At 44.9% G+C, this 26,181-nt stretch overlaps 1 protein-coding gene across 2 annotated transcripts in view; it reads left to right on the forward strand.

Annotated features, from left to right (window-relative positions):
* The window catches only part of TXLNB (taxilin beta), a 104,990-nt gene that overhangs the window by 69,712 nt on the left and 9,097 nt on the right, over positions 1-26,181 (forward strand). For both annotated transcript variants that reach the window (XM_029596459.1, XM_029596458.1), the window contains exons 4-7: positions 8,800-8,970; positions 13,364-13,558; positions 20,526-20,645; positions 22,336-22,410. In XM_029596459.1, the coding sequence (XP_029452319.1) occupies positions 8,800-8,970; positions 13,364-13,558; positions 20,526-20,645; positions 22,336-22,410 (561 nt within the window). The remainder of the gene's footprint in view (positions 1-8,799; positions 8,971-13,363; positions 13,559-20,525; positions 20,646-22,335; positions 22,411-26,181) is intronic.

Raw genomic sequence — 26,181 nt, forward strand, 5'->3', positions numbered from 1 at the left:
GGGGAGTGCACTGTTTGGACCAGGTAATACAGGGATTCTGATCCCTAGAGGAAGCAGCTTGGTCCAACAGGTTAGAAACCAAGGTGATAAGGTTAGCGCTGCTTCATTTTCTTCCCTTAATATAAGGGAAGGCAGTTCGGGTGCTATTTGATAACACTTCAGCAGTGGCATATGTGAACACGCAGAGCAGCACCAGAGGTCAGGGAGTATTGGAAGATATGAATCTCCTTTTTCCCTGGTTAGAAGAAAACCTTCAGCTTCTGTCATCGGCTCACATTCCTGGCAAAATGAAGTGCAAGCAGACTTTCTAAGCAAGAATCCTCTGGATCCTGGAGAATGAAAACTCAGCAAGGGTGCTTTTCATTGCATCGTCCTCAGGTGGGGCATGTCTCATGTAAATTTAATGGCATCTTGCAAAAATACCAAGGTTCCATGGTTTTTCAGTCACCGCAGAGAATCAGGATCCTGAGGCTTAGATGTTTAGTTCAGCCCTGGCTGGAAGGGGAGCTTCTCCTTATGTTCCTCCTTGGCCTCTGATCAGAAGAATTCTACAAATAGAGCAGGGGAAGTTGGGTGATACTTAGTAGCTCCTGATTGGCCTCAGAGACCATGGTATTCTGACTTCTGAAGCTTCAGGTCAACAATCCCCTAGGCCTACCAGATTCCAAGGGTCTTCTGAATCAGTGTCAAAATTGAGAAGGATCATCCATAACAATTGATCTTATGGCTTGGTTCTTGAAAGGGCGCATTTGAAAGAGAGACTACTCTCTTGCAGTCATTTCCAGACTCCTAAATGTTCGTAAATCTTCTACATCCTTAGCTTACATTCGGGTCTGGAGTACCTTTGAGTCATTCTACAAGGACTGCTCATTGTCTTCTTGGCCTTCTGATATTCCATGCATTTTAGCCTTTCTTCAGAATGGCTTGGAGAAAGTTCTAGCTTTGAATTCCCTAAAGGTTCAGATTACTGCTATTTCCTGTTACAGAGGGAAAGTTCATGGGGTCTCAGGTGCAGTTCATTTGGATGTTTCCCATTTTCTGCTGGGCATGAGTAAGCTTCGGCCTCCATTTCCATCTTTGGTCCCTCGGAGATCCTTTTCTCGTTATAGGGGCTGATTGTGTTACTTTTCATCCCATGCCCTCTTTTTCTGCCTAAAGTTATGTTGACCTTTCGTTTGAATCAATTACTCTTCCAGCCTTTTTCTAAGGCTGACTGTTATGGAAACAGTTCCTTGAAGTATTTGGATATTGGATGGACATATTGTTTGTTCTGTTTGAAGAGCCATGCAAAGGGGAAGCAGGCGCTATTGCTGAATGGATTAAGGACACCATTGCTTCACATATTTGCTTAAGGGCTGAAAAGCCCCTGATATTATTTGAGCTATTCTTCAAGAGCATAATCTACTTATTGGGTGCTGGAATTATCTATTGTTCTAGAAGATAACTATAGGGTGGCCACTTGGTCATCCTAGCCACAATGTCTAGGCAGTAAAGCCTAAGAAGGACACAGCTTATGGAGCTGGGGTTCTCAAGGTGGCCCTTATTCCCTCCCTCCCCAGTACTTCCCAACCATTTGGACTGGACTGGTGTAGCAGGACGACATGGAAGGAGACATTTCTACCTGTAAATTTTCTTTCCATAAATCTGTACACCAGTCCAGGACCTCCCCAGGAAGCAGAGCCTTTTTACATGGTGTGTGCAAGTCAGCACTCTGTCTTTTTCATATTTGCAGATATCATATTAATACTTCAGTGACATGGTTTTTTTCTTGTGTCTTCCTGTACTGCTCCCTTTGCAGGAGGGTGGAATTTCTGAGCAGGAGGGTGGAATTTTGAGGATGTCTCTTGGTTTGTTATAAAGCTTTTGAGTACTATTATATGATCTATTTCATGTTAGGGTTTCAGTGCTTTGTCATAGAAATACTGGGTTCTCACAGTGCAGCACCACCCGTACATCTTGGCGATTATGTCACTGGAGAAATCAGTGAACTCTGCCTCCATCAGCTGGGAGGGAGGCATAACTCGACTGTTTGGACTGGACCGGTACAGCAGGACTTATGGAAATTAAACTTAACAGGTAAAAATTTCTCCATTTAGAAGGTTTGATGAAACAGAGAGATGGAAGTAACACAACAGAAACAATTCTGAAGTATGCCAGCTAAGGATCAAGGCTATCATAACACGAGAGTACTTGCTCTGTGTAGCTGATGATATCCTAATTTTATCTGGGATTACCAAAGATTTAGAGCTGGTATCTCACATATGGGCTGCTCTTCGGAAAATCTCAGTGCGATGAGAACTGAAAGAGGACCCTTAAATCCATGGGAGCCTGCTCTGTTCCACTGCTGCTTTGCTTTATGTAAGGGGATTGGGAGGGAAAGGGGCACACTGCTCAGCTGCTTGTGTTTTTTGTGGAGTTTTGTTTTGTTTTGGGTTTTTTTTGGGGGGGGGAAGGCAGTTCTCCGGCTAACTTTAAGACTGTTATTTTTGCTGACCAGCATTAGCTGGAGAACACTAACTGGCTAGCACTGATACTCGGCTCTAACTGGATAAATGTAAAGCACACCTTGCAATGCCCCATCCTGCTCCTTTTTTTGATCCAGTCTAATTTTAGCTGTATAATGGCTTACAAGGCTAAAACATAGCCATTCAGCCTGCAGGGAACTTTACAATACAGGGTTCATCCGGCTAAGTCCTGAACCCTGCCAGACAAACCCGTTTTGAATATTGACCTAGTTCTGAAAATAACGCTTCCCACCCCCCCCCAGCTCTGCCCCTGCAGCCACCCACTTTTGAGGATTCTAAATTTAGTACTCAACCCTAGTAAATTTTCAAAAAGGCCAATTTAGGGGCTCAGCCTTTTTTTGGATATCAGCTTCCTAAACCCTTACCGTATCTATATAAAGCCATTTTCTGCACCTGAGCATGCACCCCAGAAACATCGTGCAGAATTGAAAAGGAGCATGCACCAAATGCAACCCTGTGGGGAACTAACTGGAAAAGAATGGAGACAAAATGGAGACCAGTATGTACCAACTGGCAAAGAAACCATGCACTAAATGCAAAACAGCACGTAGCCCTCCCTGCGCTGCTGGTGTCTGTTCCCTGCCGTGCAGGCTCTCGCTTGCTGTCCCTGGCAGTGGAACTCGGTGACATGGCTGGCAGGGAGCCCAAGCTCTGCCAGTCAAAGAAGGAGAGGAGGAGCTGCCTGTGGTCGAGATGGGGGGCTATGAAGAAAGAAGGGAGGAGTGAACGAGGAGGAGGAAGGTGGAGGGGAAGGAGAGGCAAAGGTAGGAGGGGAAAGAGGAGGAGGGAAGAGGATGGAGGTGGGAAAGGCAGTGGGAGAGGGGAAGGAGGAAATTGTGGGGAGGAGGGGAAAGGGGAGGGAGGAGAGTGGGGAACCATGAAACTGGAGAGTGGACAGTGAAAATGAGAGAGTGGGCCATCCACAAACCTCACCCCAAACCACCCCCTTTACACATAGATACACCCCCACACCCCACAACCCATACTCCTACGTGCCTTATTTTGGTAAATCTTAGGGACTAGGGGTCCTGTAGGGTGCTTGAAGTAGATGGGGGGCAGGTTAGTGGATGGAAGGGGCTAAATATAGATGTAGTGGGGGCTGAAGGGGCTTACTGGCTGGAGGAGTTGAGTGGGGGGCCTTAGAGGGTGGGAGGGCTGTGTAGAGAGAGGTACATTGGGGGAGGGGTAGGAAGGCTGAGTGATGGGAGTGTTGACAGAGGCAGGGGAGGCGGAAGTTAGGGGATAGAGGGTGTATGTTTGAATGGCATTTTATCCTGTCATTTTTGACAGGCTCTTCCACTAGGCCCAAGTAATCCACATTCAGAAAACAGGTACTCAGAAACTGGTCAACTTCAATGTTAACTGCAGGTATCATGGACCTTTCTGTATTCAGGCTCCACAGTGGCTCAATAGCCTTCTAATTGTTGGGAACAACTTCCCTGTTTCCAGCAACCTTATTCTATTCCTCAAGACCAATGCAGTTCCTCAGGGGCAGGATTACTGGTTCTGCCAGTATATGGTCTCTTCATTTGTATCAGCTTGCTTTCATCAGTGCCCTCTAGTAGCTCAGAGGACAAAGCATCAGCCTCCCAGCTGGTCAAGCCCTGGTTTAAGGCCCGCCAGTAACCAGTCCTAACACCCGCCCTTTCCTTGTGTTTTTCAGTGGCCATATCCATGGCTTCAGACATTCTGAAGATAGCTCTGGGTGCCACCCTTAAACTGCTAACTTCCTCTACAATCTCCTTTCACAGCTTTTCTTTTGCAGACATTGACTTGGAATCTTTTCCAAAGATGATGCTTTAGCTCTGTAATACCATTTGAGGAGTTTAGGATTCTCTTTCTAACTAGAATCTACAAGCATGGTGTAAGGGACCCCCAAATCTTCCCCTTACTAGCACTGTTTGCCCTTTTAGTGGGATGGTAGTTATGGCCTCATCAGGTCATCCTGCCAACAATGTAAGTCAGAGGTCTCCATCCAGATCCTGCCCCTGTCTGTGAGGTCAGTGTACAGTGGAAGTGTTTAGTGTGGTGTATCACTCCCCTTTGATAAGGGTATGAGATCTAGCAAAATGTATTTATTTATTTAGTAATTTTTATATACCGACATTAGAAAGGCACATCATGTCGGTTCACATATTAACCAAAGCGAGGAAAATACATTATAACAGGGTAAAGGGAAGATGACAGAAGAGAATAACTAAAGCAGAGGCAAGAAAAAATAGGAATGTAAACATTGGTTAAATAGATTCAACAACAAAAGAAGAGCAACTATATATATATAAATAACTATATCTAGAGGGAAAATGAGTTCAAATGGCAAATGGTAAGTTACATAATCCAAAGGGGGGGCAGGGTTAATGCTATACAGGGGGAGTTACAAAAGGTAAGTTGCATACTCCAAAGGGGGGGCAAGAATTAATGCTATGCAGGGTGGGGAACAGGGAAAAAAAACAGTGTATTATACAATAGCAGTTCTGGAATTCACAAAAACATATTATACAGTGGCATATTATACATATTATATTATAAAATACCTGCGCCCACGTGACACAGGGGGAGTTGAGACTCAGCGTTAGTACAGGGCTGAGGGAGCAGGTGTCTCTCCTTGCGGTGGACACGGGGGTCTACAGGGCCTGAAGAAATGATACCCCTTTTGGGAAAGAGGATGCCTAAAAGGAAAGAAGTTTCAAAGCCTAGGGGTGAAGTCCTGGGTCTCCAGAAAGTTCAGAAGAAAAGTCTTGTATGAAGAAACTGCATCTGGAGGGATTTCTTTAGAGACAGAGTGCAGGAGAAAGGATTGACATGGAATGTTCCAGAAAGAAGCAGCCTGCCCCAGGAAAATCTCCAGGAGGGCCGAATGACTGCATCCAGCAGCCAGAAGCTCCACCAAGAGAGAAGAAAGAGATAGAAGAACAGAGAGGAAGATTTCATCATCCAAAAGTTACTGGGAGGGCTCAGGTGCTAGGGTACCTGTCCTAATCTTTGTGCGAAGGCATGGGTGGAAGAGACTGAGATTTAAGTTTTTGGACTTTGTGTACAATGTGGTGTACTGGAGTGAAGAGTGAATTTTGATGTGACTGACTGGTGTACAGAAAGCCCCAGAGAGAGAGAGAGAGAGCAAAAGCCTAAGGACCTTGAAAAGACTTTCTTCCCCCCCCCACCCCCCTTGTGCAGGAACACGGGAGGTCATGGAGCCTTGCATGGTCCGTGTTCTTCCCTGTGTCAAAGAGCTGACCGGGATGGGGGCTACAATGGTCTTGCTGCATCTCTGTGGTGCTCTGTCCTGTCTCCTCTGCAACTTGTGGTCCATGCAGTGAGTACTCCCTGCCCCTCAGTTCTCCTTCCATGCTACAGTATTTCTTCCTCCTACTCTTCTCATAGACTTCAGCAGACATCCTCCACTATCTTCCTCTCTACAATCTCCTCCCTCCCCTTAATTACCTCCTCTAAACTGCTCCTCATACTTCTTGTCTCTCCACTGGTGCTCTTTGTGCTCCTTACCTTCTCCTCTTCACTCCTCATACTTGCAGCACTCACGTGTACCCTGCCCATAGTCAATCAGCCCTGACGTGTTACATTCTCTCCACAATTATGCTCTTTCACTCCTCTTATGCACATCCTTAAGACAAAAAGGGACCAAAATCAGACACAGGTAGAGACTAATAGGCACATTCATCACCTTCACAAGCTCTCCAAAAGGCATGTATAAGGCTGACTAGGCCTCACTTTATATATTATAATGTGGAAATGTTCAGCAATGGGAGGTTCCATGAGTGTAATGTGTGCAATGAGTGATAGCCAGGGTCCATCCCCTACAGCAGGGGTGGGCAATTCCGGTCCTCGAGGGCTGCAAACCAGTCGGGTTTTCAGGATATCCTTAATGAATATGCATGAGAGAGACCTGCATACACACTGCCTCAGTTGTATGCAAATCTATTTCATACATATTCATTAGGGGTATCCAGAAAACCTGACTGGTTTGCAGCCCTCGAGGACCGGACTTGCCCACCCCTGCCCTACAGGATGGGTCCAATGTCTAAAATCTATAAAGGCGACTCCATGAGTCACTACAGGGAGACGTCACCCAGAGGAGCAAGGCTGAGGCAGCTAGGACTGGAGGAGGAAGGACAGTGATTTACTCTCTCAGTCAAGCTGGAAAGTGGATTCAAGGAGCGTCAGTGTCAGTGCTCTCTGGAAGGCACTTGCCCCAAGATAAAGGAGCTGTCTGGAGGCTAAAGGGAGAAGAGAGGAGTGTCTAGACCAGGGGTGGGCAATTTCGATCCTCGAGGGCTGCAAACCAGTTGGGTTTTCAGGATATCCCTAATGAATATGCATGAGAGAGATTTTCATGCACTCTGCCTCAGTTGTTTGCAAATCTCCATGGATCTAGGATAACAAAGTCTGGAGAAGGAGCTTGAAAAAGTAAAGAGAAAAAATAATTCCCTCTGCCCAGAAAAAGAAATCTAACACAGTACCTTTAAACGGGCTTCTGTTCCAACAGCTCAAGATGTCACTCTCCCACTGTTTCCTGGGCATCTAGATGGAAGATTGAAGAAGAAAAAACAAGGAGAAATAATTTTCGCTCTAGTAAAATAAAGAATGCTATTTAGCAGAGATAATACCCATTCCATATGTAAACATGACACCATTTTTTTTTCTGAGGCAATGCATTTGTTTATACAGAATATTTCCTATCACTCTATGATTCTGAAAAAAACACTAATAGATATATCAGAGAAAGGAGGAAGATTGTAAGACTGAAAGGAGACCAGGGTGGGAAAAGATGAGAAAAAAGCAGAAATATTAAACAGATACTGTACTTCAGTTTGCTGTTTACTAAAGAAGTTCTGAGAGGAGGATTGTGGCTGGTAAACCAGAGTACAGATGGGAATGGAGTAGACACAACCACATTTACAGAAGAGAGCGTTTAGGTGTAACTGTAAAAACTGAAAGTGGACACGGCCATGGGGCCTGGTGAGATGCATCCCAGGATACTAAGGGAGCTCAGAGAGGTGCTGGCGGGCCTGTTGAAAAACTTATTCAATGGAAACAGGCATGGTGCTACAAAACTGGAGAAGGGCAGTGGTGTTCCATCCAGCCTGCCCACTTCAGATTAATCCACTTTTTCACAGACGAACATATAAATTGCCATATACAACCCAACACCAACTCCCCCTTTCCCCCACGTCTTTTATAGTAACACATACTGCAATTTTGCCATTGGTGGACAGCAGAGCATTCTTGGGAAATGATTAGCAGAGTGGTTTGGTGTGTGGGTTAGATCTTTTGGACCACAAAATGTCAAAATAATGATAGAGCTGCAATGTGTAGATAGTATGCCATCATATCCTATTTCCCTGGCTAGTATAAATATAAATTAAAAAAAAAAATCCCTGGTGCATTTTAGGGGGTTAAGGAAGGTAAGAAAAGGCGTAGACCAGCAGATGAACTGCAGTCACCGTAATTAACAAGATCTGCTTTGATGAAGGGGTTCTATTGGCATCCCAGACTGCCAGCACCAACATCCTGTGCTGTAAAATGTTGCAGAAACTTCAGGATATACCTAGTTCTTGTCTCTTGATTGCAACATAGATATTTTATTCCATACACTGTATGGCTCCAAGATTGTCCCGATTTAACAATTGTGAGATCAGAGCAATGTAAACAGCTAGGTAAAGTATTTAAAGCAGTTTGTGGGGGCAAAAAAAAAGAATAAAAATGAATTTTAAAAAGAATAGCTAGACAGCTATTCCACTGATTCAGCAACATTCCCAGAAAGGTCAATTTCTGAAAGGTTACATTCTATCGTTCTGACGAAACGAACCATGTAACATCGGATTGACTGAATAGGGCAAGCTGAGTCAAATAAAAATCTAACGGGGCAAGAGCGGCAATGGTTGCTGCATGAAGTGCCACGATGTTATTGACAGCAATGATCATGAGCCCTGTTCCCGCTAAGCTGTGCACGCGTACACACACAGGTCACGAACCCTGCGCACGGCAAAACAGCGCGCGCAAGAAATCCCGCTATCATTGGCGTTATATCGGCATGGAACTCAGCTTATGAAAAAGACGCACGGCAAAGAAAGGTTGTATGCGCGTAGCCTTTCAAAAATTAGGAGGAACATTCGTTACAAGTATAAGTGGGTTCATCCTTGCTGTAAAGACAGAGACTGCACAAACAATACTGTATTGTGCTCTTTTCATTCCTCTTACTTAAACGTGCTGAGTGACAAACGTTGCCTTATGTTTTTTTTGTTGTTTTTTTTTTCAGATAGAGGAGCATCGCACCGAACAAAAACAGTTAAGGCAGGTGCAAAAGAGGCAGGTGCAGATCATAAAGGAGAAAGACCAGCTGCAGAACGAGCACAGCAGAGCCATCCTTTCCCGCAGCAAACTGGAGAGCCTCTGCCGGGAGCTGCAGAGACACAACAAAACCCTGAAGGTGAGCCAGAGAGGCGAGGTGGCGGCAGGCCCCTATCTGCAGAGCCCTGCCCTGTGCGTGTCCGCTGACCTACAAATAAGGCTGGCAACCAGAGGGATGGAAACAGTCCTCTTGTTATTATACCCTCTACTCATAGAAGAAAGTCTGCAGGAAGAGAGGGACTTTTGTCAACAAATTGCACTCCTGAAAATATAGCAAAGACATCTGCAAATTAATGTTTTACAATGGAAAAGCACCGATGCGAAACAAACCTCATGCATTAAGAAATAAGGCAAATCTATAAATAATGGAGCAACTGTTAATAGTAAAATGCTTTCTTGGGTGCAATTGGTTTTTTTTGCTAAAAGGAAATATACTAAATACATGGCAATGAATGATTTGAGTAGGCAGCCTCTAAGCCTCAAGGGTCATAAATCAAATCAGTTTCCAGATGCAGGTTTGATATTGTAAAATCTGTCCAGATAGCAAAAATATAATTTTAATAACAAGATTAAAAGCATGTGCAAGCGCCTGAATCAAAACATATGGCTGATGCCTGGCATTCAAGAACTAAAGCCATATATAGAAGTATAAATATACTGACAACTAGGGAGAAAGGAGCAGGCTTCAGGCTATCCCTAAGCCTCTGGGGGAGGGAAATGACACATATGGAGGTAATCTTCAAAGGAGATGTGCATATAAATGTAACATACTATCCTAGCAATTTTCAAAAGCCATTTACTCCAGTAAAGTGCATTTACACGTGTAAAGCCCAATTTTAAGCATGTAAATGCTTTTTCAAATCAGGCCCAAAGAGTTTCATTCTTGAGCACATCAAGTCAGGTAACCAGTAGACCCTAATTCTCCCAGTTACCAAACACACTGCTCCTCAATAGAAAACTAAGGCTATGAATAATCTGCATTTGCAAGTAAAAAAAAAAAAAAAAAAATCCTTATATCATAAAGTTCTGACACCTAAGGTCAGCACCAGATCTTTACCCTCACTCCCTGGCCCTGACTGAGATTGCCTTTTCATGACACGACACAATAAGAGAGCGTACCAAATACAAACACTTCTTTCCAATTCCCCTACTACATATGCAGCTATCTCTAGTACCACAAAAAAAAGCAAGAGCACCAAAAATTAAATTTGCAATGATCTGCAATTTAAATGACCAAAATTCATGTAAATGCAAAATTGCTAGCAGTCTTGTATTGTCTGACTGCTATGGCATGAGGCTTGATTTTGCCCAAAAGAAGACACACACCCCAAAGTCACAGTAATATATTTAAAATATTTGTCCCGCAATATTTTCCTCTTGTTGTAGCAGCTTTCCTTTTTAAGAACTGTGATATTTTGAATTTTCCCTGATGTCAATAAATATACTTACTAGAGCTGGCACAGCTTCCATTTTCCACGACAATATTTCTTAGCATAATAGTGGGAAAATCCTTAGCAGTTCAAGCCTGAAGTGATTGCCCTTAATCCAAAAAGCTCCAACACACAAGCAGGCTGAGCGCACTGTTTAACCCGGGTTGGATGCGCGTTTTAGACCTGTGTCCACAACCCCTTATACAATAAGGGCCGGATTTTCAAAAGATTACGCGCGTGCCTATTTTTAAAAAGGCCCGGTGACGCGCGTAAAGCCCCGGGACGCGTGTAAGTTCCGGGGCTTTACAAAAGGGGCGGTCCAGGGGCGGGGCGTGGCCAGAGGCCTCTGCACGGCTGCTGGGCCGGGGATTGCGCGCCGGCTGACTGCCGGCACACACAACTCCTGGGCGAAGGAGGCGCTAGGGGCGCGCAATTGTCCCTAGAGCCTCCTTTTAATGCGACACCCCCCCCCCTCATTTGCATGTTGTAGCGCGCTCCCAGGAGAGGGGTCTGTGCGCGTGTTGCGAGAGCGGGTGGTGAAAACGGACGCGCTTTTTTTTAACGCGTCTTTACTGAATCGGCCTGAGTGTTAGTAGAAAATTCTGTATGTTTCCAGGTGCTAACCCTGGCTTACTGAACAATGTCGGGGATCTGTACTGAGATCAGTGTTTAATTTATTCATTAATGATCTGGAAAAGGGATGAATGAGTGAAATGATCAGATGTGCAGATGACACAAAAAAATTCAAAGTATTTAAAACACCAGCAGATTATAAAGAACTGCAGAAAGACTTTGCAAGACCGGGAAACTGAGCATCTAAATGACATTGGAAATGAATGTGCACAAGCGCAGTGATGCACGTAGAAAAAAAACAATCCATACTATTCTGTAGGCACAAGTACTGGGTGTTCCTTATTAGGACTAATGACCGAGGAAATGGATCTTGGAGCCACTGTGGACAAAATCCTCCGCTCAGAGTGCCACAGCAGTCAAAAAAAGCAAACAGGAAGTTAGCCATTATTCAGAAAGGAATACGGAATAAAACTGTGAATATCGAAGTTTTATCTCTGTAGCATTCTGGTCATCCCATCTCCGGAAAGACATAGCAGAACTAGAAAAGGTGCAGAGAGAGGCCACCAAAATGATAAAGAGAATGGAATGACTTTCTTCTGAAGAAAGGCTAAATGGTTAGGGCTCTTTACCTTGGAAAAGAGACAATTGAGAGGAGGTAGGATAGAGGTATTTTAAATTAAGAGCAGGGTGGAACAGGTAAATAGAGAACATGTATTTACTCTTTCAGATAGTACTAGGACTAAGGGACACTCCATGAAACTAGCAGCTAGCAGATTTAAAACAAATCTTAGAAAGTATTTTTTCATTCACGGGCGGATTTTAAAAGCCTTGCTCGCATAAATCCGCCCGGATTTACGCGAGCAGGCCTTGCGCGCCGACGCGCCTATTTTCCCGCGCATTTCCCGGGACGCGCAGAGGTCCCGGGGTTTTTGGAAGGGGGCGTGTCGGGGGCGTATCAGGGGCGGGACCCGATGATGCTGCGTTTCGGGGGCGGGGTGCGGCGTTTCGGGGGCGGGACCAGGGGTGTGGTGCCGGCCCGGGGGCGTGGTCCAGGCCTCCGGACCAGCCCCCGGGTCGGAGGACGGCGCGCCAGCAGTCCGCTGGCGCACGTAGATTTACATCTGCTTCTCGCAGGCGTAAATCTACGGACAAAGGTAAGGGGGGGGGGTTTAGATAGGGCCGGGGGGGGTGGGTTAGGTAGAGGAAGGGAGGGGAAGGTGAGGGGAGGGAACGGAGGCAGGATTTTAGAGGATACGCGCGGCTATGCGTGTATCTTATAAAATCCAGCGTACTTTTGTTTGCGCCTGCTGCGCAAACAAAAGTACGCGATCGCGCAGTTTTTAAAAATCTACCCCTCAGTGCATAAATAAGCTATGGAAATTGCTGCTATGCTAGAAGGGTTTAAAAGGGAGTTGAGCAAGTTCCTGGAGGTAAAGTCCATAAACCATTATTAGCCAGATGGACTCAGAGAAACCCATCACTTATCCCTGGGAGGGAGTAACAAGGACTTCGATTTACTCTTTGGGATCTGCCAGGACCCAGATTGGCCACTATCAGAAACAGGAGGTTGGGATCGATGGACCTTTGGTCCAATCCAGCGTGACGCAGCTTGCGTTCTTATGAACAGCATAAATTAGGATACCTAACACAAATGTTTATTTTTTCTACTATGACCCCTGTCCCAAATTCCTGACTACACATGCAATTGCACAATAAAACACTACAAATCAATAACACAATAAACTAAATGGACAGTGAATTAAATTAGACATTAATTTCCTTTCACACTTGTTTAGCGGTGCTCCCAGTGGAGCCGATCACTGCATCTACCCACAAAGAAAAAGAATGTATCTAGCTAAGTATCTTAGTTTAATTCTCCTATTAAAATTACATTTCTACTGATCTTTTCCCCTATAGAACTGAGATTCTGAACAGAACATTGAAATATATATAGAAAACCAATAAATTCTTAAAACTCCATTGTATAAATATACTGAAAGTTTAGATTTTTTTCCCTTTCCTTTAGTTTACTTTATTTCTATTTCAAAAAAATGTGTGCTGTAAGTGGATAACAATAGCTAAAAGCACATACTTATCCTTAATATTTCACAGCAGAATTATTGGAAAACATTTTACAGTGGAACCATGAAATAATCTTGGCAAGAATTACTTTTTGCAGTTTCGTTTTCATTGTGGTTTTCACCAGTTTTCATGTTGTCGTGCAGATATTCTCCCATCATCAGTTAAATAAATTAAAGATATGAGACTGTTCTGTAAAATTAGCAAGATTTTGCAAAAAAAAAAAAAAAGTCTTTTAGACCATATTGATTTTACAGAATAGTCTTACATCTTTAATCTCAACCCATTCATTCCAGCATCCCTTACCCACCCCCTAAAAAAAAGATTGCCGCCGACAGTTGAAAAGGCAGAAGGTAAGGTGCATTAAGGTTCATTTTTATTACTCAACAGGAAGAAACCCTCCAGAGGGCACGAGAAGACGAAGAGAAACGGAAAGAGATCACCAATCACTTCCAGTCTACCCTGACAGATATCCAGGCTCAGATTCAGCAGCAGAGTGAGAGAAACTTAAAACTGTGCCAAGACAACGCAGAACTGGCAGATAAGCTCAAGAGCATTAGCGAGCAGTATGACATCAGAGAGGAGGTGAGACACAAGCATTGGTTATTTGCCTCCGTGCATGAACAGCTTTTCCTCACCTCCTAGAGCAGGGGTGCTCAAACCGCTCCTTGGCCCCCTGTCCCCAGCCAGTTAGATTTTTCAGGATATCTCTAATGAATATGCATGAGGTTTATTTCCATTCACTACCTCTTATCTATGCATTTATTTCTCATCTTTAACTCTGAACACCACCCCCCCCCCCAAAAAAAATCATAAACTTCCCCTATTTTAAAGAGTTTCTAAAGTTTCCCATGCTGAAGATGCTTTTAAAGATCCAGTGCCACCTTCCTATGCAGATTTTGTGACCCTGTCCTTTCAAAAAAAATATTTTAGGATCCCTAAAACTTTTACTCTCCCATCTAATCTGAATTTGAATAAACTTGTAATACATTATTTGTCTGGAAATTAAGTGGCATGTTTTTGTTTAAAGGGATATTCCCCTATTCTAAGGCTGCTTTTCCTGTCATTCACATTTTAACTCCCTATGTGCTGTACTCTTTCATACTTCACGCAGTCACACTTGTAACCCCTATTTGCATACCCAGCTCTCAACTACTCAGACATGCAGCATAATCCCATGGGCCTATGTATTCCCAGCCTAGGACTTGAGGACCAACAGGGATTGGGAGGGAGGTGTTAGTGAGACTTGAGGGCTTGAGGACCACAGGAGAATCAGGAGGTGGGAGGTTAGGAGGGGCTCAAAGACCAGCTGCAGGAAGAGGGTAACGAAAAGGGGGGGGGGGGCCCTGAGGGTTGAGCACTAGTGGGTAGAGAGCAGATGAGGGCTGGGCAGGAGTGATTTAGTGAGGTCATTGACCCAGAACCTTTAGGGGTCTGTGGGCCAAAGGCAGGACACACATCAGCAGGTCAAGGGAGCAAGAAGTAGTGTCAGTGGCTCACATGGGCCAAAGGGAAAGAGGTGGCCATGGTGTCAGTGCCCTGTGCATCCCGAAGTGAAGACAGCTGCTTGGCCCTGGAGAAGACCTGCTGCCTGCAAGCTGCAATAAGAGAGAGACTTTGGAGCAAAAGGAGATTGAGACTAGCCTATAGCACTGAAGGGTAGAAGAGTAGAAAGAAGTTTATCCTCTCCCACCACTGACCCGGTACCCTCTTTTTATTCTTAGGAAATAATCCTTGGGGCTGAGAATGGATGACCACTGGGGAAGAGAGAAAGGGTGAATTGATAGGTTACAGACTATCCTTAAAATCTACCACTGTATCTGGAGACTGGAGGGTAGTTAACCAAGGCCAGTTTGTCCTAGGTTGCCAAAATTTGGGAGGCAAAACTGGAAATCTACAGGTGCCACCCCCACCAAAAGAGCCCTGCCCTGCCTTGACTAAGTTTCCCCCTTTCTTATTACCCTTTTGTCTCTGCTGCTGGTCTTTGAGCCTCACAGCACTTCACCTCACGATTCTCCTGGGGTTCTTGAGCCCCCAAGTGTTAAGATTTGTGGCTCATTCAATACTGAGGCACCCTGGAACCCCACAGCACATTATTGACCCAGCCAAAATTGTAGTCACCGCTACTTTTAGAGTTCCTCCTGGCAAGTCGGTGGTATCCCAATGCCTGCGTCAAAAGGTTCTCGAGTGGGCGCATGACTCCCACCTATCATTGGAATTAATCATGCAACATTATTGGTAGCCCCAGATGAAGACCGACGTTGAGCAATAGGTAGGGTCTTGCCCCTTGTGTGCCACACATGAAAGTGTCAGAACACATGGGGATTGTTATAGCCAATGCCAGCCCCTATGGAACCTGGACCCATATGACCACAGATTTTGTCTGTGACCTTTCCCTCTCTAATGGCAATACCACCATATGGGTGGTTGAGGATAGGTTCTCCAATATGACACATTTCATCCCCCTTCCTGGACTCCCATCGGCGGCTAAATAAGCTATACTCTTTGTGCAACACATCTTCTGTCAGCACAGGCTACCACTTCACATCCTCTCAGACCAAGGGGCTCAGTTCACAGCCTGATACTGGAAAGACCTGTGCAGAAAATTTGGAATTAAGTTGGATTTCACCTCTGCTTACCATCCTCAAACTGAACGGGTGAATCAAAGCATCAAACCCTTCCTGTGGGCTTACATGAATCTACGTCAAGACAACTGGGCATCTCTCCTTCTATGGGCCAGGTTTACTCATTACAACCATGTAAGTAGCTCCACAAGATCATCCCCCTTTCATATAGTCTTTGGGCAACATCCTTGAGTACCTAGACCACTTCCTGTTTCTGACAACTGTCTAGCAGCCAAGCTGATGGGACAGGAGCTTTAAGAACTCTGGGAGAAGACCCACCATCTGGACAAAGCGGAAAAATGTTCTAAAGAACAAACTGACAGGAAACGCCATCCTGCACCTCAGTTGCTCCCAGGAAGCTTAGTCTGGCTTAGCACCAAGAACCTGAGACTCAAGATGTCTTCTATGACGTTCACTCCACAGTTCATAGGATCTTTTCCTGTCGACCATCAACTGGGTCCTGTGGCATACAAACTCAGACTACCACTGTCTTTGAGGATTCTCAAAATATTCCACATCTCTCTGTTAAAGGCAGCCATTCTGTCTTGGCCATGCAGACCACCCCTACAGACCCCTGAAGTGGCCATCGAAGATACCTAATATGAGGTACAAGAGATTCTAGATTCATGTACAGTCTGAAATTAACTACAGTACCTCATTTCCTGAAAGAACTATGGACCTAAGAAATTCTTGAGAATCATCTGCTAACCTGCAATCCCCACAGCTTCTCAAAGACTTCCCCAATAAATCTGGGCCCAGTAAGATGAGGAGGGGACTTTGGAGGGGGTTACTGTTAAGATTTGCAGCTCATGGAAGGACCCATCAGCTGCTGCACTCACCCCCAATGCTGACTCAGCTGGCCGGGAGTTCATGGCAGGACCATCTCAGCCACTCCCTTGAGTGCACGCACGCCGGACCGCACACTATTTAAAGGGCCCCTGGTGGGAAAGTGCCCAAGGCACCCATCAATGATGTCAGTGATTCAGCACTATTTAAGGGCCTCCAGGACTTTCCTACCTTGCCTCAGCAATGGATCTCCTACATTCCTGTGTGGTGCGTGTTGCTTCTCCTGCATTCCTGTTTAGCTTTGCTTACTTTGCCTTGCCTTCCAACTCAGCCTTGTCCAGCCTTGCCTTCCAGCCCAGCCTCGCTCAGTCTTGTCTCACAGCCCAGTCCATCCAGCCTGTCTTCCTTGTTGTCCTCTTCAGTGTCCACGTCTACCCTTGGCTTGTCACTCCGGATCTTGACCTCTTGCTTGGACCTGACCATGATTGCCTGCCACTTGGACCTGATCTCCTGCCTGTATCCGACTACGATTTCCTGCCACCAGGAGCTGACCACTTGCCTGGACCCAACTATTTTTACTCACTACCTTTATCTTTATTTAAAATTTGTTAATCACCTATACACTAGGCGATGTACAATAGGAAAAAAAATATACATAAAATCTTGTGCATAAGCATAACAGACACCAATTAATGACAAAAGACCAAATATTCAAGAACAATCCTGCAAACTAATAAAATGCCTGTCTAAATAGCCATGTTTTTAAAGAAATCTTAAAGGACTGCACACTGATTCGGGAAAAGAGTTTCAAAGGATGGGAACTGCAACTGAGAAAGCACAGTCCCTGGCGGTACACAACCTGGCTTGCATTGGTGAGGGCACATCCAGAAGGCCCCTTTGCGATGAGCGCAGCTGATGAATAGGGCAATAAAGACACAACAGGGTATTATCCAAAAGAGAGATAGCAGAAGAGATCAATTTATAAGGTAGTAAGAGCAACCTTGTACTTAATATGCTCGACAATTGGAAACCAATGTAGATCAATGAGGACAGGAGTGATGTGGTCACATTTGTTGGTGCCAGCAATAAGACATGTAGCGGCATTCAGAAGCAGTTGAAGGGGTTTTAAGGTGACTGCTGGTAGGCCCAGAAGAATAGAGTTGCAATAATCCACAATGGGGAGGATAGAGGCCTGTATTACTGTTCGGAAATTGGCTCTATCAAGCAAATATTTAAGGCCACAAAGTACGTGGAGTTTAAAAAAGCCCGACATTATTCTGCTTTTAACATGGGGTCAATTAAGATACCTAAGTTACGAATGCAAGAGTCAAGTGCAAACGAGGTCTTCTCAATCAAAATCAAGGTGTCTTGGAATGGGGGCGCTGGATTATCAGACACTGGGTTTTAGAGATGTTAAGGGACAATTTATTGAAAAATAACCACCTCTTAATGGTCAACATGCACAGGTTCACTAGGTCTACCGTCTCAGACCAGGAGGAATGGACCCAAACAAAAAACTGAATGTCATCTGTGTAGAGTTTGTACCCCTTGTGTGGTGTTAAATACACATTTTAAAAAGCATGGCTGAAAGGGCTGTGGCAAGCGAGTTGTGATTTCAGCCTAATGGGAAAATTTATTGTTAAACTCAACTCGTTGATGTTGGTGTGAAAGAAGAGGTGAACCATTGCAGGACAGTATCGGAGATGCCACATTCACGTAAGCAATGTAGAATGGTATGGTCTAATGTGTCAGATTCCGCTGTGATGTGTAATGAGACAAGGATATAGTTATTATATGAATCTAAACCTCTTCTAAATGAATCCAAAAGGGACAAGATTAATAATTCAGCACTCAAGGATTTTCTAAATCCGTACTGATGGGGATCCAAAATTTGCCTGCCTCGACCTTGGCCCTCCTCTGACTTCCTGCTGTCTCCTTGGTCTGAGGTGTCTCTCTAACTACCACTTCTGCCCTAGGGAGCTGCCTAAGTCCTGCTGGCCACCAGAATTTAAGGGTTCAACCTGCGGAGGAGACGGTTGGTAAAGGTTAAGTTCCAGACTTCTGCTACAGGGTGTGTTCGCCAGCTGCTGACGTAGGCCTCGGAGGCTTGCCCTCAAAGTTGCGTCGTCTACATCACAGCAGTTAGGGCTCACAAATCCCCTGTCCCTTACTCTCCCCAGTGCCAGCATCTTGCTGTCACCTGAGGCTCAGGTTCCTGTTTCCACCTACCCAAGTGGCCGCATCACTCCTGTGGCAGGAAAGTAAAGTTGCCACTGGTCCAGTTCTCCTCCTACCACCATCACTTCCCCTGTGTATGTGGTTCACAGATTAGCCAACATGCGGGTATATCTCCATTTAAGATCACTTCTGGTTACCTTGTGGTTAGGAGAGGCATCAGCAACATGAAGAGCACTTTGGAGGACTGCCAGGCTGATTCAGTTCCTCTGCTGCTAGGGTAGAGGAAGGGGAAGAGGAACTTTTTGGCACCGTCCACTTTATTTTAATTTATCTTTTTTTCTTTACAGAAACAGAAAATTGAAAGCAGAAAAAAAAAACATATGGCCTGGCAGTCTGCCTATCTCTACAATCCCTACCTCTTCTTCTTCAGAAATCCCCCGTGCTTTTGTCCCATGCTCTCCCTGTCTCCACCACCTCCACTGGGAAGCTTTTCCATGCATCCACCACCCTTCCTTAGATTACTCCTGATTCTATCCCCTTTCACCCTCGTCCCATGCCCCCTTGATCTAGAGAGAGTGTGCACAGGGGAGACAGAAGTCATATTTGGCCCTGTCCCCCTTCCCCCTCAAGCTCACATCCGGTACTGGCCCACCCATCCCATGTCAAATTCAACCATGCCCCCACCCAACCTACAGTTCCACTTCCTTTTTGTCTATAAATTAAGCCCCGGAGCAATATGGAATGGATTTACATATTAAGATCTTCCGCTAGTTTCACGTGCCCCAGACTGGCCATTGTCAGAATCAGGATGCTTGCTCGATGGTCATTTGGTCTGACCCAATACAGCATATCTCGTGCTCTTATGACAGTTTTGATCATACAGTATGTTGCAAACATCTCTTAGAGGCATCTTATTCTTTCTCCTTGTGTTTGTCCCCTTTCCTGGGAATCTGCTCTCAGGCCCTCTCTCATCCTGGATTTGTATAGTTTAATTGGTATGAGTTTTAAGCTCAGTTACCTAGCTGATGCTAACCCTCCACCTTTCTCAAACCAGCTTGGGACCTTCTATGATAGAATTGCCACTAGAGACTTTTTTTTTTCATCTTTCCCCATCTCCAATAGATATTTTCTCTCTTTTTTCCCCTCTGATATTATCATGTTTGTTTTTAAAGCATAGAGAATGGTATAGCGCTATGTAAGTTCGTGGAACCTTATCTTAAATATTTCAATGATTGAAACTGGAGAATTAATCAGATCAACATATCCTTCCTTTATTTAACAATTGCTTGCAGACAATTGCTTGCAGGCAAAGGATATGTTGATCTGATTAATTCTCAAGTTTCAATCATTGAAATATTTAAGATAAGGTTCCACGAACTTACATAGCGCTATACCATTCTCTATGGTTTACACCTAATCGTATACCGCTTATCGTCTCCACTTCCTATTAGCTATTTTTAAAGCATACAGTTTTTTTCCTGGTCTGTCTCAATAAAGTCTGGGGCTACCGTGCTTCTTTTTCTTTGCCTTCCTGGTGCATCCACAATGCCCTTAGATCTCTCTCCACGTTTTTTTAAAGCAGAAGACCACAGAAACCTCCACTTCTCAACTTGGAAAGAGGTCTGTGCCTGCAAATAGTCAAAATCTGAAAAACGTGCTGTGATTACATTTAAATTGGAGCCTCACAAATTCTTTAACATATATATTTTTCTACTGATTCTGAAAAGGAAAGTTACAAAAGAATTGACTAAATTACTCATCCAGGACCAGTGAAAGATCTCTGCGTGCCTCATTGGAATCAAAGTTAAACAAGTAGGAAGCACTGCTGCTTTCATTGTTAGAAATAATAAGATGTAGCTCATGAAGAGCTTGACAGACTAAGCTTTTTTTCCCCATAGGCTCAGAATGGGAATCAGGTCCTAAGTATGCAATAGTCTCTCCCAGAGCTGTCTTTATTTTCTCAGCATCTTGACAAGATATTTAAGCACCGAGACCTTCAGCAGAAACTGGTGGATGCCAGGCTCGAACAAGCGCAGGAACTGATGAAGGAGGCAGAGGAACGGCATCAGCGAGAAAAGGACTATGTATGTATCTATTTATTCTTCTGTAAGACTTCCTTTCTGTGTCTATCCTTCTAATGTAAAAATAGGTAATGCTAAATAGCAACAAATGTTCCATGCATTTTATGATTTTGAGATACAGTCATTATGCAAGAGATGGGAGAAATTCTGGGGAAATGGAAGGAAAAAATGGCCATGGGTAACTGCAAATCATTCTTTTATTGAGTGTCAAGTGTATGGTTCCTTACACTCAGGCCGATTCAGTACGGTGAGCTCAGGCTGAGCGCAACGTTTGCTCCCGTTTGGATGCGCGTTTTCCACATACTATTATTACCCCTTATACAGTAAGGGGTAATAGCACGTGGAAAACGCGCATCCAACCCCCCCAAAACTAATAGCGTGTTGATGAACCTATTAGTTAGTCCCGCGCAATACAGAAAGTAAAATGTGCAGCCAAGCCGCACATTTTACTCTCAGAAATTAACTCCTGCCCGAAGGAGTTAATTTCGGCCGGCACAGGGAAAATAGCGATATTAAGTCGGAGGCCCCAAAAATAAAAAAAAAATCTGCCCGCGGGTTGGAAGACGGACGCTCAATTTTGCCGGCGTCCATTTTCCGAACCCGTGGCTGTCAGCGGGTTCCACAACAGACGCCGGTAAAATTAAGTGTCAGCTGTCAAACCCGCCGACAGCCGCCGCTCCTGCCAATAGGGAGGCGCTAGGGACACGCTAGTGCCCCCTAGCACCTCCTTTTTTACCGCGGGCCCTCATTTGCATAGAGAATCGCGCGCCCAGGAGAGTGGCCTGTGCGCGCGTCGGGAGAGCAGGCGCTCGCCTCCGAGCGCAGGCTCTCCCGTGCGTTTTACTGAATCGGCCCCGACTATAACCCAAAACAATTTTTGCAAGCCAAGGTTTACTACTAGAAGAGATATAACAATGACAAGAGAACCAATGTTTTGCCTTCTGTGCAGTAACTTCTCCAACGAGAGTCCTCGGGTGGGGCAGGGATTTGAAGAGCTTTGTTTCCGCTGGGCTGGATTCTTTTAGGGGGAGGGGGCTGGGAGGAGGAGGAGGCAACCCGGACTAGACCTGACCTGGAACCGGACCCTGCCCTGACTTCTTTAGGGGTGAGAGGGAGGGAGTTTGAAATGCTGGGGAGAGGAGGAGGATTTGCTGAGGGGGCCTGCGGGAAGTTTAACGCCTGCTTCTGACTGGGCATTAAATTTCCTGAGGTAAAACAAGGCGCTGGGCATCCTCCCCACTAGCGAGCCTCCTGGCGTTGCAGGGTAATAGCTAATAAGGCTTATTACCCTGCAATTTGCATCAGACACGCCGCTAAAGCCCTTATTACATACCTGGGCAAGGATAGTGCCAAAAAAAACCACACGCTAAACCACAAGTAAATGCTGGCTTTAGGCTCAGTGCAGCTTATTATATTGGCCCCATTGATATCAGACTCCATACGTTTGATCCCTTTTTAAGATTTAATTCTTTGCAGAGATAAAATATAACAAATGTCTACGTTTCCAGCCCATACACATTGCTATGATTTCTGCCATTTCATCAAATGCACATTAAAGTACACTTATAAGTCCTAAAACACTGAAAGATACAGACGACAATAGCAACAACTGTGCATTCTTTTGGACTTGCATTGTACGACATTCTCCTTTCATTCTTTCTTTTCTTTCATTTCTTTGATGGCTATGCACAAGTTGCTAAACCAGGCAGCTGAGTGGAAGCTTCAGGCAAATATGATGAAAGAACAAGAGACAGTTCTCAAAGCCCAGGTAGAGCATAACTGATTATATTGCATGCCTGTCCTTTGTAGACCCAGGCCCCTGGAGGCTAGAAGGTAGTTCACAGGCAAGATTTAACATTTATGTAAATTTATTAAAATGTATGGAAATGAGCATGAAAACTATCACCCCCTTCCTCACCCCACCCCCCCTTTTTCCTCAAGTGTCCAATCCTGGTCTGTGGAAAAGATGGCAACCCTAGTCAGAACCAGAGCTGAGATGATTGTGTTTTTTGAAGCGCTGTCTTAAAAATTTAGGATTTTAGGTAGGAAGCTAAAATCCAGAACCTCCAGGGTGGCATTCTCTGAAATGCTCCCTGTTCCACTCGCAGGTCCCCAGAGGCAGGCAGAGCTCCAGAGTTTCAATGCGTGGATGAGACGATGGTGCAAGGAAGAGGGATTCAGTTTTGTAAGGAACTGGGGAAACGTTTGGGGAAAGGGGAGACTTTTCCAAAAGGATGGGTTCTACCTTAACCAGATTGGAACCAAGCTGCTGGCACTAACTTTCAAAAAGGAGATAGAGCAGCTTTTAAACTAGAACAAGGGGGAAAGCCGACAGTCACTCAGCAGTGCATGGTTCGGAGAAATGTATCCTTGAAGAATACTATTGGAACAGGAGAGTTAGGGCATCCCAACAGAGAGGTTCCATTAAAAGCAAACATAGTCCATATGCCTATATGTAAAAAATCACCAAAGCTAATGATTTCTGAAACAAACAAACAAAAAACACACTTTGAAATGTCTGTATGCCAATGCCAGAAGTCTAAGAAGTAAGATGGGAGAGTTAGAGTGTATAGCAGCAAACGATGAGAGGCCGATTTCGGAGCGGCCTCGGAGGGAACGGAGGCAGGCTGTGCAGCTCGGCACATGCAGGCTGCCGATTTTGCGCAGCCTTGCGTGCACCGACCCCAGATTTTAAAAGATATGCGTGGCTACGCAAGTATCTATTAAAATCCAGCGTACTCTTGTTTGCGCCGGGTGCGCGAACCAAAGTACGCATGTGCGTACTTTTTAAAAATCTGCCCCAAAACTTTCATGAATGTTTTAGTTGTACGCCATCGAGATTGACAAATGCTGTAACAACAGGATATATATTTATGGAATAAATAAATAAATAAACCTCCTGGAGAAGTTTCTCCTCTTTTAATAGACCCACTGTTCCTAATTTGGTCATTGCAGCAATGCTCCTGAGGCCGAGAGGCATGCACTATGGCCCCCTTCTAGAACCCTGTATCATAGGCTCTAAAGTCAGCCACCAGGAATCACCTTTACTGATGACTCTGACTCCCTCCACAAGGGCCTTCCTACCATCCCAAACCCAGCCAACCCAAAGTGTAGAAGACCCAATCCAGGAACCTCCCACGTGGACATGTTTAGCGCTTTGCACTGAGCCAGCAGGCTGAGCTCCACGAGTAACCACTTCTGAATGAAAAGGGTGGTGGATGCATGGAATGAGCTCCTCCTGCAGGAAGAGGAGGGGGAAAAATGGGGAGCTCATGCAGTTAGGGGCCATCCTGAAGGCTTATGTGGAGCGGGACCTGTGTGCAACTGCCAGTTCACATCGTCCTCTACCTGGGTTGGCTGGAGTTGTGAGGCTGGGGTCAGTCTATACAGCTCCTGGGAAGGGGGAGAGATAGAAGAAGGTCATAGTCATTGCACAGTGGTGACAACTTGTGGCCAAACTGAGCTCCAGTCAAGAGAAGGGATATAAAAAAATAGGGTGGAAAGAAATCCCCAAGTAGCTCCCAGATCCCAGGCCTGTTTCCAGCTGAGCTGGAAGCCCAAAGGTACAGAAGAAAATTTCCAGGTCAAAACAAATTTAAAGAAATCAGTCAAGCAGAAAAGATTCAAAGTGAGACAGGAGTAAAGCCAGAGATCAAACAGATGCAGCATGAGGAATGGAAATAGGTAGACTAATTGGGCTCTGTGGTCTTTACTTTGTTTTATTCTGGGTTTCTCTGGGATCCATTTTTTTTAAAACACATGGAACTCGTTGGCACCAAAATTCAGGCCGATACAGTACAGTGCACTGTTAACCCGGATTTGTACACGCGTTTTCAACGCGCTAGCTATACCCCTTATTCAGTAAGGGGTAATAGTGTGCCGAAAATGCGCATCCAACCCCCCCGAAACTAATAGCGCCCGCAACATGCAAATGCATGTTGCAGGCGCTATTAGTTATGCCCGCGCAATTCAGAAAGTAAAATGTGCAGCCAAGCCGCACATTTTACTTTCTGAAATTAGCGCCTACCCAAAAGTAGGCGTTAATTTCTCTCGGCACCGGGAAAGTGTACAGAAAAGTACTGCTTTTCTGTACACCTTCCGACTTAATATCATGGAGATATTAAGTCGGAGGTCCCAAAAGTTACAAATAGTTAAAAATTAAAAAAAAAAAATTTAAATGGGCTCGCGGGTTGAAAACCGGAAGCTCTAGGACACGCTAGGGACGTGCTAGTGAAAACCGGACGCACTAGGGACGCGCTAGTGTCCCTAGCGCCTCTTTTTACCACGGGCCCTAATTTAAATAAATTAATGTACTGGATCACGCGCACAGGAGAGTGGCCTGTGCGTACGCTGAGAGAGCAGGCGCTCTCCCTTGATTTTTACTGTATCGGCCCGATTGTTAGGATGAGATGATCTGATCTGGCTTTCATCTGCATCATCGCAGAAGCAGAAAATGGGGCCAGTCACAATTTGAACCTGCCAAACAACAGTCAGCAGCTGCAAGCAGCTGGAGTCTAATATGTATCCCCTTTGCCTTGGTTTGGTGAAGCTTAAGCCCTTGAAATTAAAGGAGACCCTGGGACTCCTTAGAGAGGCCTGTAGCCCAGGGGGTGGCATAAACACCAGTTAACTTTAAGGGACATGATAATGCTGTGGGAAGGAGGTAAAACACCTCTGCCAATTTCCTGTGCTTTGATGTTGATCCTGGGCTCTTCCAGTACCTTCAGATATGTCTGCTAAAGTTCATATAGAGGCTCAGTCTGGGGCAAAGCTGGTATGGGAACTACTTTCCTGACCACGTAGGCCTCACCTGCAGATGCAACTACAGAGCAAAAGCAGGAAACTTCCATCCAAAAAAGGATTTTGTAGAGTGGGAATTCCCAAAATAGAGGCTATCAAGAGGTATGCAAAGGAAATTAAATTTAGCAGTAATTGGAAACCATTAGCAGAATCTAAGTAAAGGTGTTAGAATTTCTGTGGAGTGTTAATGTGACACCTCATCTGCACTGAAAGCAGGAAGTGTTACCTCATGTTCTATAATATTAATCAGTTTGCCTCAAAGGCCTGTGTTTTGTCCTCGCCTCTTTTTGTTTTTAACTCCAAGGGCACCCATACATATTTGTGGCTAGACCAACTCTTTTGGTGAATTGTTACAATTCAAAAAAGCGGGTAACAAATCCAAATTAATTAAACTAAATAAAGAAAGCATTCCTACAATGGAGCAGTTTAAATATTAAATATTTGCCATTCCAATGTCAAATTTGCCAAAGCACCTTAAGGAGAACATCCCTTCAATTCCTTGTGAAAAAAAAAAAAAAAACCTCTGTTAAGCACTTTACAATAACTGCGAGTTACTTTCCGCTCCCTAGACTGCTGTGAATGAAAATCTACAAATAGCTTCTGAAGAGGATTTCTCTCTAACAGTGAGGCTGGAAAACTGATGCCTGAAATCCACCATCCCCCAAACCAAGAGTATTGCTCTGAATAGCAGTGCAAGGTGATTGATCAAGTTGGTGGTGCACCAGCATGGGCTTGGGCC

This window comes from Rhinatrema bivittatum, chromosome 3 (assembly GCF_901001135.1).
Source record: "Rhinatrema bivittatum chromosome 3, aRhiBiv1.1, whole genome shotgun sequence".
NCBI lineage: Eukaryota > Metazoa > Chordata > Amphibia > Gymnophiona > Rhinatrematidae > Rhinatrema > Rhinatrema bivittatum.